Genomic DNA, 18,121 nt, shown 5'->3' on the forward strand with positions numbered 1-18,121 from the left:
TATGTGAGTATGTTTTTATGTGTGGGTGTAGGGGTAGGGGTGTGTGTGGGTGGGTGTGTATGTATGTGTATGTGTGTGGGTGTAGGGGTATGTGTGTGTGTGGTGTTGTTGAGGATGTGTCTCAAGGGCTAAAGCTGTTTCAGGATTAATCTTGGCATGTGCTGACGAGGAATGTTCCCACAGGTGTGTGTGTGTGTGTGTGTTTGTGTGTATGTGTGTATGTGTGTGTGTGAAAGTTTGAGAGACACAGATATGTCAGCGCAGTCATCTGTGGCCATGGGCACATATGTTCGTCTTTGACTCAGTTCAGTAGGTTAGTGGTGACATAATATATTACTGTGAAATTTCTCTCTCTCTCTCTCTCTTCCTCTCTCTCTCTCTCTTCCTCTCTCTCTCTCTCTTTCTTTCTCTCTCTCTCTCTCTTCCTCTCTTCCTCTCTCTCTCTCTCTCTCTCTCTCTCTCTCTCTCTCTCTCTCTCTCTCTCTGTCTTACAAACAACTTGCTCTCGTTTACGTCATTTTTTAGATCAGATGTGACTACTTGCCTGGATTCATGTCCGAGAAGCCGTTGCCTCTGCAGGCCTGTGTGCCTCGCCCCCTACCTTCACACCCCGCCCCCTGCTCCCTGCTAGCTAATTCGTTCTTATCGCTCTCTTAGTGTCTCTCATTCGTTCACCCTTGTCCTTGGATGTTGCGGTGCGCCACCCCTCGGGCGGACCCTGCCATCCCTGCTGGAAGTACCAGCCGTGCCAGAATGGCCCGTGCACGGCTGACTGGAAAGTCTCCCCGCCCCACTGTGGTCCCCGGGAATGTCGACGTGCGGGTGACGCGGCGTGCAAGTCTGGGACAAGTGTCACAGTAGAACTGAGAACTGACATATGGGTGGGAGGGACACGCGTGTCAAAACTAACCTTTGGAAATCCAGATGGACTCTCAGCTGTATCCGACTCCATGTTCCTCTGAGAGCCCTGTTGTTGCCTCACTGATCCTGTCACTGTTTAATTAAGTGTCCGTGTTTGTTTGGGCTCCGAGATCCCTGTTTGTTTAGTCTAGCGCGTGTCTCATGGCGAGGCGGGGGCGGGGTTCCCGTTCATCATCCACCCTTCCTGCCGGCGGGTGCCGCACTATGACTCGGCTCCCCCACCTTTAGCTCTGCGAGATCCACGTGGGGTTGTGTGATATCTCTCTTTCTTTCCCTCCATCTCTCCCTTCTTCTCCCTTTCTGGCTGTCTGCCGTGCCGTATTTGTCCGGTTTCAACACTGCGCAGGGCCGCTTTCAAAATGTGGGCCGTGCCCGGGCAGGACGCGGCATGACCCCTGTCCGATCCGCGTCCCAGGAGTGCCGTGGGATGCACAGGGTTGGGCTGGGCACGGCAAGAAACCGGTTTGAGTAAAACCCTTTGCGGAAAGGTGACGATGACATGAATAGACCGAGCACATAAACAGTCCCTCTCACTTCTGCTTCTGGCTGCGCGTTCTCTCAATTTCTGTTCTGGATACACTTTGAATCACAGAGGAACCCACACAGACATGAATGAATAACAGGCCATGGAGAAACTGTCTCTGCGTGTGTCTCTGCGTGTGTCTGTGCCTGTGTTTGTGTCTGTGCCAGTGTTGTGGGTGTCCTGTGCCAGTGTGTGGGTGTCTGTGCCTGTGTTTGTGTCTGTGCCAGTGTGTGGGTGTCTGTGCCTGTGTGTGGGTGTCTGTACCTGTGTTTGTGCCAGTGTGTGGGTGTCTGTGCCAGTGTGTGGGTGTCTATGCCTGTGTTTGTGTCTGTGCCAGTGTGTGGGTGTCTGTGCCTGTGTTTGTGTCTGTGCCAGTGTGTGGGTGTCTGTGCCTGTGTGGGTGTCTGTGCCTGTGTTTGTGTCTGTGCCAGTGTGTGGGTGTCTGTGCCTGTGTGGGTGTCTGTGCCAGTGTGTGGGTGTCTATGCCTGTGTTTGTGTGTCTGTGCCTGTGTTTGTGTCTGTGCTTGTGTCTGTGTTTGAGTGCATGTCTGTATGTTTGCTTGTTTGTGTGTGTGTGCGTGTGTGTGAGTCAGATGTGCGGAAAGTTCATTTCAGTAGATTAGCTCTGGCTTTGAGGTTGGAGCTCTAGCTGGACTTTTAACCCATGACCTGTAATCCTCACCGCACTTGAGAGTGGGTGTGATTGATAAGGCTGTTATTAGAGGTAGCTGTCCAGCCTTTATATATGTGTGTGTGTGTGTGTGTGTGTGTGTGTGTGTGTGTGTGTGTGTGTGTGTGTGTAAGAGAATGTGTGGTCAGAGGGGTCGACCTTTCTCTCCATAGCACAGGTTCTGGTTCTGTGTGACTGAGTCTGGAGCCCCTCATTGGCTTTCAAATGCCAAAGTGTGTTTCAGTCAAGCCTCCTTAATTTGAAAGAAAACAGAACTGTAGTTTCCTGTGCGTTGCATACTGGTGAAAGCAAATAGATGAACCTAGCTGTATGTACACTGTATGAACGTCTTTGCTTTGTTTAGTATGCGCATGGAATAATCTGTGTGTGTGTGTGTGTGTGTGTGTGTGTGTGTGTGTGTGTGTGTGTGTGTGTATGGGTATGCGTGTGAGTATTGTATGTATCACTGACTGCAGTGTTTGTATCCCATACACAGGGGTCGTGTGTTCATGCTGGACTTCAGTGCCATGAGGGTGTGTGACCTGGAGTTTGACCTCGTCAGACGTTTGTCCACGCCTTCCAGCTCCGTAGCCACACCCCCCAACACAAGCCCCACCCCCAGCTGTCTCACCACATGGAAATATTATTGTAGAGATAACTTTGGCTGGAGGGAGTACTCAGAGGTGAGACCTGAGAAACGTCCTGCACACGGCACAAACAAAACATGACAACATGTCCCGAAATCTTCTGACTTGGCAGCGTGAAGACAGCTGAGATTAGCTGCCATGCGAGTGAAATAATCCTGCTTTCCACTTCCTTTAATCTGTTGTTAGCTACACCAGCAATAAGACAACAGCACTCATAGATTGCGTGCTAACCCTGCCAGCAGCTGGAGAGTCCGCGTTCAGTTAGTCCAGGACGACTGTTCGTCTAATTGGCTGCAAAAGTGTTTGTTGAGAGAACTGGCTCTCACGTTAACCAGAGAAGACGTCCTGTTCTGCCCACGTGCAGACGTCTGAAATCACAGCATTGCATAAGTGTTCCTTTTTGAAATCCAGCTATTTATTTATTACACTTCAAACCTCCAGCGATGGACACGGTCTGCCCAGACCAAGAGAGTGGGAGCAGGAGAACTGTGTGAATGTGCTGTGGTTCTCTCTCGCACTGTTTGTCCCTCTGTCTCTCCCTCCCTCCTTCTCTCTCTCTCTCTCTCTCTCGCTCTCCATCTGTCTCTCTCTCTCTCTCCATCTGTCTCTCTCTCTCTCCATCTGTCTCTCTCTCTTTCTCTCATTTGGTCTGTCTCTCATTTAGTTTCTCTCTACAGTCTTCTCTCTGTCTCTCCCGCCCCCTCCCTCCCTCCCTCTCTCTCTCTCTCTCTCTCTCTCTCTCTCTCTCTCTCTCTCTCTCCCTCTCTCTCTCTCTCTCTCTCATTTGGTCTGTCTCTCGTTTAGTTTCTCTCTGTCTCATTCACCCCTGTCCCTCCCTCTTTCCTTTCCTTTCTCCATGCCTCTCTCTCCCTCTCCCTCTCTGTCCGTGGCCTGCTCCCTGACTCCTTGTTTCTCCCCGCAGCCCGTGGTGCGTTTGATCGAGGAGGCGAGTGGGCGGGGCCTGAAGGAGGTGCGCTTCATCACGCTGCAGAACCAGTACATCCTGAACATACGCGAGGGCTTCCAGCAGAACGCCGTCTTCGGCTTCCGCCGCCAGATCAAGAAGCGGCCGCTCTTCATGTCCTCCATCAGGCTGTCGCCCTACCTGCAGTGAGTATCCATGGAAACGTGGCCCCGCCCTGCCGAAAGCAGCGGCAGATAAAGGCTGAAAGATCTTACAAACGAAGTGTGTTTTTGTTTGTCCGCTTTTAAGCAGTTTCCCAGGCCGTGCTTGTGGTGAAAAGAAAGAACGTCTCCACAGGACTCTGCCTATTTCCGGGTAAACACTGAGGAGAACACACAATAAAATCACAGCAGGGTCCATTTGGGACTCACTGCCCAGAAACAGAGAGAAAAAGACAGAAAAAGAAAGCAGAGAAAGTGAAGCCTGGTGCTATTGGCTCCAGATGGAAAAGAGCCTTCATTACGTTTAGTGGAGAACACGTGAACAAAAGTGCTACACCTGCCTCTGTTCTGGCCAACCCGGCACACAGCCCCATAAACGAGCTTCAACTTCCACTTTGAAATTCATGCTGCCTGTGTAGTACGTCTCTCACGTTTAGTGGAGAAATATTTATCTCACATTTACTGGTGGAGTATGTATCTCACGTTTAGTGGTGGAGTATGTATCTCACGTTTAGTGGTGGAGTATGTATCTCACGTTTAGTTGTAGAGTATGTATCTCACATTTAGTGGTGGAGTATGTATCTCACGTTTAATGGTGGAGTATGTATCTCACGTTTAGTGGTGGAGTATGTATCTCACGTTTAGTTGTAGAGTATGTATCTCACATTTAGTGGTGGAGTATGTATCTCACATTTAGTTGTAGAGTATGTATCTCACATTTAGTGGTGGAGTATGTATCTCACGTTTAATGGTGGAGTATGTATCTCACGTTTAATGGTGGAGTATGTATCTCACGTTTAGTGGTGGAGTATGAATCTTATGTCATGTAGTTTAGACAGATTTGGGATTTTCCTGTCCGTGACTGGTTAAATACAATGGCTTCTGCTTAGCGCCCCCTCCCCGGAGTTATCTGTGTCTGTCTGCTCGAAGACTCTCTGATTAATGTCTCTGCATGAGCACAGCCCGTACTTCTGGAACATTCCGTAACGAATCGCATCGCTGCCAGCGAATGTGCACCTGGGCTAACAGGCTGTTCCCCGACAGCCCGAGCCCCACGTTTGCGTTTGGTGGGGGCCCGACTGACGGCTCACAGCAGATGTGCGAAAACCGAAATTGCAAGTGAGGAGAAACGCGCAAATTGGTTGCAGGTCACTGGACGCGGATGAAACATGGCGGCCAGAGGACGAGGGGCCTGCAGGCTAGCCGCTCTCGCTCTGCCCACCCGGTGCCTTCCTCCACGCCTGCATCTGTTCTGAAACTCTTCTGGACTGCGCAGGAAGTGAATCCTACAAGCGCCGCCCATCCTTGCTTTAATTACTTTTGCTTTTTCATTTTAGTTTCCCCAAACTATTCAAAAGAGCGTAGCGGTAACACAGCTTAGCAGCTCACAGCCATGTGGTGTTTTCTTCACCTTTGGTCCGGTCTGCCCTGGTTATCTCCAGTACAGATAGTGTTGAAGCATGCATGCAGAGACGTATCTCAAAGCTCGATGTGCGATATTTTGATCTTATTAGCTCTGCTCGTCGCCACGGTGTGCTCAGGACTGAGCGTGCTCCTTGAGCACAGTTGCTGGAGTGGCGTGGAGGCTTCTGAGGTGGTCAGGGGTTGTTTACTCCCCGTCTCCTGCCCCCCGCTCCCTCCCATGGCACCCGGGGGGTCGTGAGTAGCGCCTACTGTGGCTGGAATAGACTGTGCTGAGCTCAGCTAGCCCGAGGTGGGCCAGTTAGTGCTCAGCAAGCAGCATAAATCTCTCTCTTTCTCTTTCTTTGATTTCTATCGGCCCATATCCTTATTCTTGCTGGGAGTTTCTCAGAAACATGGCTACAGCATGATTCATCAGGTAGTCATGCTGACTGAAGTGATCTTGTCTACCTGGCTGGAGTCTAACCCCCCCCAGCAGGGAGGACATCCGGACCGGGCGGACGGAGAAGGCTGCATATCCCTGTCCTATCTCCAGCTCGGTCGAGTCGCCTGCAGAAAGTGCCGAGTAAAAGAGAAAAAAAAGCTTTGAAAGAGCACTTTGAGAACATATCGAGACACATTTGCTCTTCCTGAACAGAGCCGCCATGCCTCGGGGGATTAGACGGTGGAAAATATGTTTACAATTCAGACTTCTTCGCGAGCAACCCGTTTACAAGGTTACCTGACTGGGCCCGGTTTATCGGAGGAGCGCCTCGCCACCCTTCCCCCGGGGCATGCTGCATAGGCGGACGTTCCTGCTCCATCCCTACACACCCGAGCTGAGCCGTTAGGAAAGATGAATACCTGCTGCAGGTGTACTGGGACCAGGGCTAAACCCTAAGGCTGGGATGAGGAACGCTGAGCTCGAGCATTTAGTGTTTTGGAAAAATCAAGGCCAGGGAAAGAGAATCGCTTTCATATGCTTAGAATTTCTGTGAGGGTCAGGAGAGGTCTGGAGCAGGAAATTGTATTTACTGCACCGTTAATGTCAGCAAAGCCGTCCGGTCAATTGTAGCGATTTTATTTTTATTTTTTTGTCTTTTATGCAGGACTCTTGGCGGCCTCCAAGCTCCAGATGTTCCCGGGCCTCAGCCACTCTCCCCCGTGTTTGCCTCCGGCTCCGCCCCCGGCCCTGCCCCAGGGCCATTCCCTGAGACGTGGGTACCCATGAGCCCCAGCCAGGACTTCATCCAGGTGCCCGTCTCCCGCGACGACCGCAGCTACCGCACTGTCTACAACCTCTTCCACAAGACAGTGTCGGAGACCAAGTTCCGCATCACGAAGATCCTCCGCATGCAGAACCCTTTCCTCTGGGAGAAGTACGAAAGGTGAGCGGCAGTGCCATCTGGGAACGTTTATTCGTAACAGTGCCAGCTAAGCACGTTTAACCGTAACAGTACAGATTGTGCATGTTTATCCATACCAGTGCCAGATGTGCACGTTTAACAGTAACAGTGCCAGCTGGGCACGTTCATCCCTAACAGTGCCAGATAGGCACATTTATCTGTAACAGTGCCAGATGGGCACGTTTATCTGTAACAGTGCTATCTAAGCACGTTTATCCGTAACCATGCAAGTTGTGCACGTTTATCCGTAACAGTGCCATCTGGGCACGTTTAACCGTAACAGTACAAATTGTGTGCGTTTATCTGTGCCAGTGCAAGTTGTGCACGTTTATCCATAACAGTGCCAGCTAGGCACGTTTCTCCATCACAGTTGTAAAGTAAGGTCCCAGGGGCCTAGATCTGTGAAATGCTCCCACGATCTCCTTGTGCTCAGTGCAAATACACGGATATTACAGACATGATGAGGGTATTACAGACACAATGAGGGTGTTACAGATGTGATGGGAGTATTACAAAAACAATGATGGTGTTACAGAGGTGATGGGGATATTACAGATGTGATGAGGGTATTACAGACATGATTGGGGCATTACAGGCTACATGGAGGGCTGCTCCCTGCCTGCCCCACGGCTCAGCTGGAATGGTGACCATGGAAACGCTGGGTCCCTGACGCGCGCGGGTGCTGTTCCACTCAGCGTCTCGGGCCCTGGGAAGCGAGGCTTGCTTATTTGCCACTGATTCACACCGTTTGTCAGAAACCACAGTAACCATCATCGGTGAAGTGTGGTAGGACGGATGCAGATGCATACCCCCGTGTGTGTGTGTGTGGTTGTGTGTGTGATGGATTTCAGAGGTGCATGTGAAATGCGGAACACGCACAGAGGAAGTGTGTGGGGAAGAAGAGGTGCTAAAGTAACACTGATGCTTGTATATAGATATACTGTGTGTGTGTGTGGGGGGGAGGTATTTTCTGGACTGTCATGTTGTTGTTCTTTAATATGCCATTGTCACGGAAACAAGGCAGAAGGGGAAAAGGTGGGCTGCTGTGTGTGTGTGTGTGTGTGTGTGTGTGTGTGTGTGTGTGTGTGTGTGTCTGTGTGTGTCTGTGTGTGTGTGTGTGTGTGTGTGTGTGTGTGTGTGTCTGTGTGTGTGTGTGTGTCTGTGTGTGTGTCTGTGTGTGTGTGTGTGTGTGTGTGTGTGTGTGTGTGTGTGTGTGTGTGTGTGTGTGTGTGTGTGTGTCTGTGTGTGTGTGTGTCTGTGTGTGTGTGTGTGTGTCTGTGTGTCTGTGTCTGTGTGTGTGTGTCTGTGTCTGTGTCTGTGTGTGTGTGTGTCTGTGTGTGTGTGTCTGTGTGTCTGTGTCTGTGTGTGTGTGTCTGTGTCTGTGTCTGTGTGTGTGTGTGTCTGTGTGTGTGTGTGTGTGTGTGTGTCTGTGTGTGTGTGTGTGTGTGTCTGTGTCTGTGTCTGTGTGTGTGTGTGTGTGTGTGTGTGTGTGTGTGTGTGTGTGTGTGTGTGTGTGTGTGTCTGTGTGTGTGTGTGTGTGTGTCTGTGTGTGTGTGTGTCTGTGTGTGTGTGTGTCTGTGTGTGTGTGTGTGTGTGTGTGTGTGGGTGTGTGTGTGTGTGGGTGTGTGTGTGTGGGTGTGTGTGGGTGTGTATGACTGATAACAGAAAAACAAGCAAAAACGTAGATGTGTGTACACATCTAGACAGCAAGCCTCTGACCCTAATACCCCTGCACCGGAAAGGCATTCAGAAGACAATGACTAAGCTTTTAAAACAAACAAAAAACATTTTATTGGTCCTATTTAGACTGTTAAATTAGCTAAATTAATATTAATCTCTCCGTTTTCAATAATTACATCAAAATAGGGTATGCTTGCACAGGTGAAGCCTGCTCTCTCTCCCCCTCTCTCTGTCTCCCTGTCTCTCTCTTTCTCTCTGTCTCTGTCCCCATCTCTGTCTCTCTCTGCTTGCCTGTGTGTGTGTAGGACTGTTGTGCGTCCTTGCTTTGTGTGTATCCTGCTGATAGGTGATGGCGGTAAGGACGGAAAAAGAGAGAGGGGGAGGGAGGGAGAGAGAGAGAGAGAGAGAGAGAGAGAGAGAGAGAGAGAGAGAGAGAAACAGAATGAGCAAGAGATGACAGAATAAAAGAGGGATTGTGCTGAAATGAAGAGATGTAGCCAAGAGCCAAAAAGCCAAAGTCATGCAGGCATCCAGAGGAGAGGGATGAGGGGAGAGCAGGAAGAGAGCGACAGACAATGACAGAGAGGACCAGCTGTAAAAACTGGCTAAACACAAGCTGCCACAGTTTAGTCACCATAGCTGTGTGTGTGTGTGTGTGTAGACAGGGCTTAACAGAGCATTGCTGTTGGTTGCGCGTGGCTGGGTGTGGGAGCTGACAGCTCTTGGGGCACCGAGCCCACCTCTCCCCCGCCTGTCCTGCTCTCCTGTCCTCTGTGAGCCCGTTGTCTCGAAGCAGGCTCCTGCAGTACTATTGTGGAGAGCCATGACTGGTGTTGGCGTAATCTCCGACGCTGTTGTCGTATCCTTGTTCATGTTTTGTTTATAACTGCTATGTAGCGTATTTGTGTAGACGAGTCTGGAACGGCAGAGCTGCGGCCGTGTCGGACAGGCCTTGGGGAGTTGTGGGGAAGCATGTTTTGGGAAGATGTGTTCGGGGGAGATGCTTTCCTCCACTGTGTAGTTTGACAGTAGCTTGTCAATCCAGGAAAGTTTCTGCTGTTTCAGTAACAAAATGTTATGCACATGGTAAGCACTTGAAGAGCACTGCTTAATTAAACTCACTAGGGTTTAATAGTTTGCATATCGTCCATGGACTCCATCAATTTGCATGATGTTTCTGTACCGATTTATGCTAGGTCTCATTTCTGTAACCCATGACGGTAATGAGTGTTTCTGTACTGACACGTGGGGTCCTCGCCCCTCTCCTCTCCTTGCAGGAAGAAGGAGTATATGTCGCGGCGCATGTCGGAGATGGACCGCCTGCTGAATGAACGCCATCTATTCCACGGCACCTCTCAGGACGTGGTGGAGGGAATCTGCAAGCATAACTTTGACCCGCGCGTGTGTGGCAAGCACGCCACCATGTTCGGCCAGGGCAGCTACTTCGCCCGCAAGGCCGCGTACTCGCACAATTTCTCCAAACGCTCGCCACGGGGCGTCCACTACATGTTCCTGGCCAAGGTGCTGACAGGCAAGTTCACGGTGGGCAACCCGACCATGCGTCGGCCCCCGCCCCTCTGCCCCCGCGACCCCTCCAGCGACCTGTTTGACTCGTGTGTGGACAACTGGATGGACCCACAGATTTTTGTCATCTTCAACGATGACCAGAGCTACCCGTACTTCATCATCCAGTACGAGGAGGTGGCCAGCACCGTGGCCATCTGAGGGGGCCGCAGCAGAGGTGACCACACCTGGACACACGTGGGCCCAGGACTGCACCGCTGAGGTTGAGGGGAGGGGTGTGATAACGAGCACATGCCCTTGTGTGTGATATATACGGGAACCTGGTCATGCACTCTTTAGAAGTTTTGGATGGTACGGAACAGAGTCAGAGTGTGTGTGTGTGTATGTGTGTGTGAGAGAGAGAAACCACCAAGCTTCCATCATTTGTCTTTGAGTGTTTAAGCAAGAGACTGTTTAAGTGCCCGTTCACTTACGCTGCTGAAAAAGCGGAGGTGCGTGTGTGTGTGTGTGTGTGTGCGTTTGCGTGCGTGTGTGCTTGCATGTGTGTGTGTTTGCGTACGTGCGTGGGTGTGTGTGTGTGTGTGTGTGCGTGCGTACGTGGGAGCGTGTGTTTGTATGCATGTGTGCGTGTGTGTGTGGTATCTGTAGGTCTGCAGAGAAGCTGCTTCCACAGCTCTCCTCCAGAATGTGACACACTGGTGGTCAGTCCCTCAGTCACTTGGATGTGACCCAGACCCTGACCTTTGACATTCTTCTGTTTGTTCATTCCCCTCCTCCAACTCTGCCATTTAATTTCTGTACTTAATTTGTGACAGTTGTAAATATGTCCTCCTTGTTTATATATGAACTGTGTGCCTTTTGTTCATAAAAAATTATTTATGTTAGTTAATGTAACAAATAAAAACAATTCAAACTGAAGTTGTAGTTAAAGGTATCCTTATTTCTCCAAATGTCCTGAAATTTGTGTATGTTTGTATGTGTATTCGTGTGTATATGTGCATACGTCTCTCTGTAACATTGGAGCTTATGTTCAGCGTCACTCTCCCAGTGACCCGTGTGTGACGGTGACCTGTGTGCCGCAGTCACCGTGTGTGACGGTGACCCGTGTATGACGTTGACCTGCGTGCGCCCGTGACCCGGCACTGGCTTCGGCTCTGTGTAACCATAGAGGCACGAGTCCCAGCTCCAGTGTGAGCTGTGAAATATGGACGTGTTCCCCTCTCTGACTGGGGGCTGCAGACCTGTGGTGAGCGCAGCGCTCACGAAGGCTTTCCCCTGCTCTAACAACACAACCGCTCGCGCTGGCGCTCAGATAACACAACGGTGAGGGCATGACCCAGTCTAACAGCGAGGATGAAGACGGGAAGGGCCAAATGTCTGCAGTCGATTTGCTGGTAGGTGGCCGTGGAGAAAGAAGAACTGCCGTTCTGGATCTGCCTTACCTGTTCCTTCTTGCCCGACACCCACTCGGGCTCCCACTCACTTCCCCAGCGGGTTTGCTGATCTCCATGACGAAGGAGCGCCACGGTAGACGGAGAAGGAGAGGAAGGGAGGGAGAGGGGGAGCACACCCCATGCTGGAGGCTGCCAGGGAGCCTTCCAGCTCCTTTCTCTTCACTCGTATTCTCTCTTTCTCTCCCTCCCTCCCTTGTCTTTTTGTCCTTACCCTGTCTGTGACTGATGGCTCTCAAGTCTTTGTGGGAGCTCGACAGACGATAAAGTTAGCTGCCTTGTGGAGGGCAGATGGAAGAAAGCACCATGCCCCCGCGAGTTTTAGATGTGGGGAGAGTTTATTGTATTCTCCTTGTGAGCGTACGCCTTATTTATGTGCCAGACATCACAGGTGGCTTCCTCCCTCTCCTCATTCTTTCTTCTTTACTTCTCCCCTTTCTCTCCCTCTCCCTCTCTGTCTCTCCATCCTTGAAGGCTCCTCACACTAACCACTTCAGTGCACAGCGCAGGCTGTTAGTCTGCCTGACTGCCCTTGTGGAATTATCCTTGACACAGGGACACCTTTTTCTTTGAAAGGGCCGGGGGGGGGGGGTAGAGAGAGAGAGAGAGAGAGAGAGAGAGAGAGAGAGAGAGACAGACACATGGGGCATGGAAAACACTTCTTAATGAGACAGATTATCCATTATGACTTTGGTTGTGCAAAACCAGGACTTATGTTATGAATGACCAATCAGATGGAGTGTGTGCAACCCCTGTCAGCTCAGGCTAACCCACCCAGCAGTGTGCGTAACCCCCGTCAGCTCACGTTAACCCACCGAGGAGTGTGCGTAACCCCCGTCAGCTAACGTTAACCCACCGAGGAGTGTGCGTAACCCCCGTCAGCTCACGTTAACCCACCGAGGAGTGTGCGTAACCCCCGTCAGCTCACGTTAACCCACCGAGGAGTGTGCGTAACCCCCGTCAGCTCACGTTAACCCACCGAGGAGTGTGCGTAACCCCCGTCAGCTCAAGCTAACCCACCGAGGAGTGTGCGTGCTGTAGAATGAGAATTTTTCTAGAATTCTTACTGGTAAATACAGCTGTGCAGGATAATATTTGTTGAAACTTATCATCATGATAGCCTTTGCAATAATAACAAAGCACACAGGGCTACATCAGTTGCACATGTGAGCATCCTGTCTGATCTCTTCCATTCCATGTGACTGTCTGGTGTTTTCAGGACCCAGACTTCACATTATCTAACAAATGTTAATCATTTTGGTCAAAGTAAGCCGGCCGTTCCTTAGCCACCACATCATGGGCATGACAATATGTTTATAATTCAAGGCGGATCTCAATGATTATCTTGATGGCAATGTGCATCAACAATGTGGTGTACTATACAACAACATGCACCGAGAGACCCGAGACCACAGGGTTTGTACTCCACCTCTTCGTCAGGATCAGAGGTGCAGGGTTTGTACTCCACCTCTTCGTCAGGATCAGAGGTGCAGGGTTTGTACTCCACTTCTCCGTCAGGATCAGAGGTGTAGAGTTTGTACTCCACCTCCCCCTCAGGATCAGAGGTGTAGGGTTTGTACTCCACTTCTCCGTCAGGATCAGAGGTGTAGGGTTTGTGAGTGTGCAGTCAGGTCTGTGAGGGTTTAATCAGAGTCACAGGCTGATGTGACACGTGTGAACAGTCATTTAAATCAACCACAGGCACCACACTGCCGACTGGTTTTGCTTTAGAAATGGAGGAGTTTGTTTGTGTTTGTGCGCGTGTGTTGCAGAGTGCAGTGTGCGTTGCATACGTGTGAATTTCCAGGCCCTTGGCTTGTCTTTTCCAATCAGGAGAAGCCTCGTGGGTGTGTCTCTGGAAGCGGGTTGGGCCATGAAGCTAGGGGGGTGGGGGCATGGCCATTCAGGGCCCCGCCTGGGTCTGAACCGCTCGTGTTTCCTGTTTGGGCCAGCTCTGCCGCCCAGCTGTAATCAATAAACATTCCAGCTCACTTTTTTGTCATTTTAAATCTGGGCCCTAAACCTTGTGGAGCAGCAGTGCATGGTGGCTTGATCAGGGGGCGTGGCTTGGCAGGTGAGCTCGCCTCGACCTGGAAGCTGGTTCCTACTGTACGTGACCTTTGCTCCCAGTTCTAAGGGCACAGCTTTGTGGGGTCAGCCGCCCTTACACAGCTGTCTGTCAGTCACTCTTATTCTCTCTCTCTTTTATATATATATATATATAAAAACTTCTGGTGTCTGGTTTATGTCATTCTCCTAAAGCGCTGTATGTTATATCACTAATGCTTCTCTGTAAGGGTCAAAAGCAAGTAGGTGGCCCCGCTCTCTCGCTTTCCCTATACATACATATATTTGTGTGTGTGTGTGTGTGTGTGTGTGTGTGTGTGTGTGTGTGTGTGTGTGAGACCTGTCTTCCCACTCCTTTTCCTTCCAGTCTACAGCCATTCTTCAGGTCTGTCGTTGGGTTTTAGAAAGCTTTATTCCAGATAGGGTTATAAAGCCAAGGCCAGGTTTCATTACCGTGTCAGAGAAGCAGAAAACGGAACTGAGTGCAAAACGAGTATAATGTAGTTAAAAGTCACGCTGGCTTATGCAATGTCATAAATGTACAGTAAAATAGTGTACTTTAACACGCTGGAAAACAATGAAAGGGAATAAACAACCGAGGGCAAGATATAGAAGAAGACTGAGGTATGCATGAATTGGCTACAGTGCTTCCATGCTTAACTGCCATCCCAAATGCTCTACCCTCAGGACATTAATGTCTATGGTATTGTTAGGGTCATAGAAGTCTATGGTATTGTTAGGGTCATAGAAGTCTATGGTATTGTTAGGGTCATAGGAGTCTATGGTATTGTTAGGGTCATTGGAGTCTATGGTATTGTTAGGGTCATAGGAGTCTATGGTATTGTTAGGGTCATAGGAGTCTATGGTATTGTTAGGGTCATTGGAGTCTATGGTATTGTTAGGGTCATAGGAGTCTATGGTATTGTTAGGGTCATAGGAGTCTATGGTATTGTTAGGGTCATAGGAGTCTATGGTATTGTTAGGGTCATTGGAGTCTATGGTATTGTTAGGGTCATAGGAGTCTATGGTATTGTTAGGGTCATAGGAGTCTATGGTATTGTTAGGGTCATAGAAGTCTATGGTATTGTTAGGGTCATAGGAGTCTATGGTATTGTTAGGGTCATAGGAGTTATGGCTGTCTCCTCAGAAATCTTCTGTCCAAGAGATGGGAGGGAGGGAGAGAGAGCGAGAGAGAGCTGGGAGAAGAGAAAGAATAGACAGGAAAGGATTAGCGCGTACACACACACACACACACACTAATCTTGACATAGTATGGACTCACTCTGCATTGTCACTAATATGTTCTCTTAGCACAGGCAGAAAATATCCTGTTTATTGTGTTTCCTGTGCATCATCATTTAATAGTAAAGGACCATTTGTTACAGTGTTTAGTTTCTGGATTGAGCAAGTCACAGTGACACCAGGACTGGTCTCCCCAGAGGACCAGAGACGTCTCCTGACGTCCCTCAGGACTCTCTCTTCCCTCGCTGGAACGCCAGAGAGGAGAGGGAGCGAGAGAGGAGGCAGAGGCAGGAGCAAAGGAGAGCGAGAGCTCCCCACGTGTATCAAAAAGTTTTGGAACCGACTTATAAACCAGTCGGCTTTCAAGCAGAAGGGCGAAGACAAAAACAATGTTAGCGTATAAGAGCTATAGAGTGGACTAGTCTCCTCCCCCAGCTGAAGCGCGTTCGGTAGTCCCAGCAGATTTCAGGGAGTGTGCCCCCAGCCCCCAACACCCACCCCCGCCCCCCACGGTACTTACTTCCTGAGCAGACCGCCAGGAGTGTAGGGATATGGCGGGTGCCCAGGGGGAGGGGGTGGGTGTGAGTGGTCGAGTCGAGCGTACGTGCTGCACAGCGTGAAGCTCTGACTGGAGGTGGAGACGCAGGAGAGACAGGATACTGAGCCCAACAGGAATGCAGAAATATGCACACAGTATACTCCCTGCTCTCGCTCTCTCTCTCTCTCTCTCTCTCTCTCTCTCTCTCTCTCTCACACACACACACACACACACACATACCAGGAGAGAGAAGCAAAGACAGAAGGATTAGAGGGTAAAAAGATTACAGACTGTATCGAAATGTATGGATTTCTTAATACCTTTACTGTCATTTTCACAAAGATTAAGCAACACTGCAACTGAGAGTAAAGACACTTGGATTAAACTGATTAAACTGAATGGGGTGGGGGGGGGGGGGCGCGTCAAAGAACGTGGGGGAGGAAGAGAATTAGCCCTAGCAGAGCACAATGTTGCAAGGTTGTGGAGGTTTTAGGTTTTAAAAGTGGCGGAAATGATCTCTATCAGGCTAAACTGTCTGGAGTTGCATCAGAGTTCTGCGTCCAAACACATTCTCCTGAACCTGTGAAGGGGCTCTGGCTCACACACACACACACACACACACACACACGGCATCATCGGCAGATAGTAGAGATCAAACAGAAACATCAAAGCTCACATTAAAAGCTAGACACCCAGTTGAGATCATGTTATAGAAAAAGATGCAGTCCTACCATGTTGTGCTTTAGGGTCGAGGCCAAAAAGAAACACACGTGCTCATGTGCGCGCACACACACACACACACACACACACACACACACACAAACGTATATTAAAGCTGTTTTACAAAAGTTTGCCTTTCTTCTTAGAACTTCTATGCACTCCCATGCACACACACACACACACACACACCCTCACACATGTGTAGTCTGCATACACCCTCACACACAAAAGCACGACCTCATGCACACGCATGTGCCTGCTCAGGGCTTGCTGTGAAACAGCTGTTCCCCATTCCGCCCCACTAAGTGCAGTGAGCTACAGAGCCCTCAGCGGCACAGAGCCCCCCACCCCCCCAGGCGAGGCAAGCTGGAGGCCAGACCTGGCACACACAGACACGGTTGTGAAGCTGACCTACAAGCAGACCCCCACCACCTTCCACTTCTCCTTGTGCCTCTGTAAATCCCCCGCCTGAGTCCCGATGGCTCGTCCCAGCCATCTCCGGTTCCATGCTGTACACTCGCCGACGCAATGGAGCGGATCTGAACCAGACTGACTGCAGCCATCACAGTCATGCAACAGTATCCGGAAATCCATGAAGCAAAATAAAATAAAATTACATAAATAAATTCCAGCTTGTGTTTAGCCCTGCCCACTTTGTGCTCCCCCGGGTATCTTGTTGCTACTACAGTTTTCAGCACAAGTGCTTGAGGCTAACTTTACTATATACTGGCAAAACAGATGTTGGCCAGGAGTCTTATGTTTTTGTCAATTCTGAGGTATGTTGCTTGTTTTGGGACAGCCAATCAGAGGCATTCAGAGTGCATGTCTGTGCTCCGGGAGGCGAGGTTGATGCCAGCCGAGGGGTGCAGCGGACCCATCTGCTACTAATGTAGGGAGCTCAGTGCTAGTGGGTAATGCATTGAGTTGGTCGCTGGCTCACTCCTGTCAGTCGGTTATCATGGGACAGAGCTCTACCAGACCCGCTCCCCCTCCGACTCCCACCCTCGCCACCTGACACACTCCGCACGTGCTCGTAAATGCGCTAGCTCACTCCCACTGCCTAACTCCCAGCGTCTGCCTCGTCTGTAGGGTACTGATGTGGGGAGTTGTGGGTCCAGTCATGGCCCTGAGAGGCTGCTTAGGCAGTCTCGAGGAGTGTGGTTGAGATGAAGCAGATGACTGATCCAGCGAGCAGTCACACGCAAAGCCAAACCAGGCCCCCTGATGAGAGAACGGCCGACCGCGTCTCGGGGTCTCGACTGCCAACTGCCTAATCGTGTTTCCAAAACTTTCATGGAGTCTTCGGCCCTGAGGAGGGACTTGCTGACGAAGGGAGGTCTACTGAAGAAGGAGAAGCCAGACGCGACCTTCTCTGCCTCCTTGTCTAGCGCTAATCGGCCTGCCTGCTTCTTATGCATATCCTGGCTTTATTCGCAAAGCTGGGTTTGGCCGGGGAGATCAGCACCGAGGTGAATCTGGGGAATGTTCCAGAGTCAGAAACAGACAGCTGACCTTCCGGCCAGAAACTCTGCCTCCATTTCGATCCTGTTTTGATGGCTTCCTCTCAAGGGTGTGAGGTGCGAGTCACCTACGTCACATGAGAAGTCCATTGGACAGCAGGGGGACGGTACAGCGTGGAGTGTTTGTTTTTTTTTTATTTTACAATTTTCTGATTCTTAAAATTGAAACCGTCCAAACAACTTCCATGACAATTCTGTTACATGTTCAATTTCCTCCAAATGTTACGTGTAGTCACATCAACCCTACACGAAATTCAAAAGCCCATTATGTAGCACTGGTGTATTTTTGAAATATTCCTATTTTAAATACATGCATTTCCTGGATAAGTGTCACACTCTAGGGGTAATATCTACCCTCTAAGTCCACAGTCATACTAATATAGCCTTTCTACACTAGAGCTAATAAAATAATGGAACATCTCTTAAGGTGGACACACAGGTTCCCCCAAGTGTAACTAAGAAGGGGAAGTCAACGAGAGTACCTTAAGAACTGTAATGAAATGAAGGTTGGCACTGCCAGTTAATTAGGGAGTAGTTCCAGCATTGCCTCTGCTTTCACTTCGTGGCATGGACATACCCTGGGAGGCTCTACGTTTCTTAGCAACCGGACCGCTCACCCTCCTGCGGCCCAGAACTGGCCCAGCGCTGCCAGCACTGTCGGATCCTGCCACAGCGGCTTCCGATTC

The 18,121-nt window shown here is 50.2% G+C and overlaps 1 protein-coding gene across 1 annotated transcript in view; it reads left to right on the forward strand.

The window, feature by feature from the left end:
• Window positions 1–10,461, forward strand: part of tiparp (TCDD-inducible poly(ADP-ribose) polymerase) — an 18,658-nt gene extending 8,197 nt beyond the window's left edge. The window contains exons 3-6 of the mRNA XM_027026897.2: window positions 2,611–2,797; window positions 3,684–3,871; window positions 6,397–6,675; window positions 9,651–10,461. Of these exons, the coding sequence (XP_026882698.1) occupies window positions 2,611–2,797; window positions 3,684–3,871; window positions 6,397–6,675; window positions 9,651–10,098 (1,102 nt within the window). The 3' untranslated portion in view covers window positions 10,099–10,461. The remainder of the gene's footprint in view (window positions 1–2,610; window positions 2,798–3,683; window positions 3,872–6,396; window positions 6,676–9,650) is intronic.
• The last annotated feature ends 7,660 nt before the right edge of the window (window positions 10,462–18,121 follow it).

Source organism: Electrophorus electricus, chromosome 4 (genome assembly GCF_013358815.1).
Source record: "Electrophorus electricus isolate fEleEle1 chromosome 4, fEleEle1.pri, whole genome shotgun sequence".
Lineage (NCBI taxonomy): Eukaryota > Metazoa > Chordata > Actinopteri > Gymnotiformes > Gymnotidae > Electrophorus > Electrophorus electricus.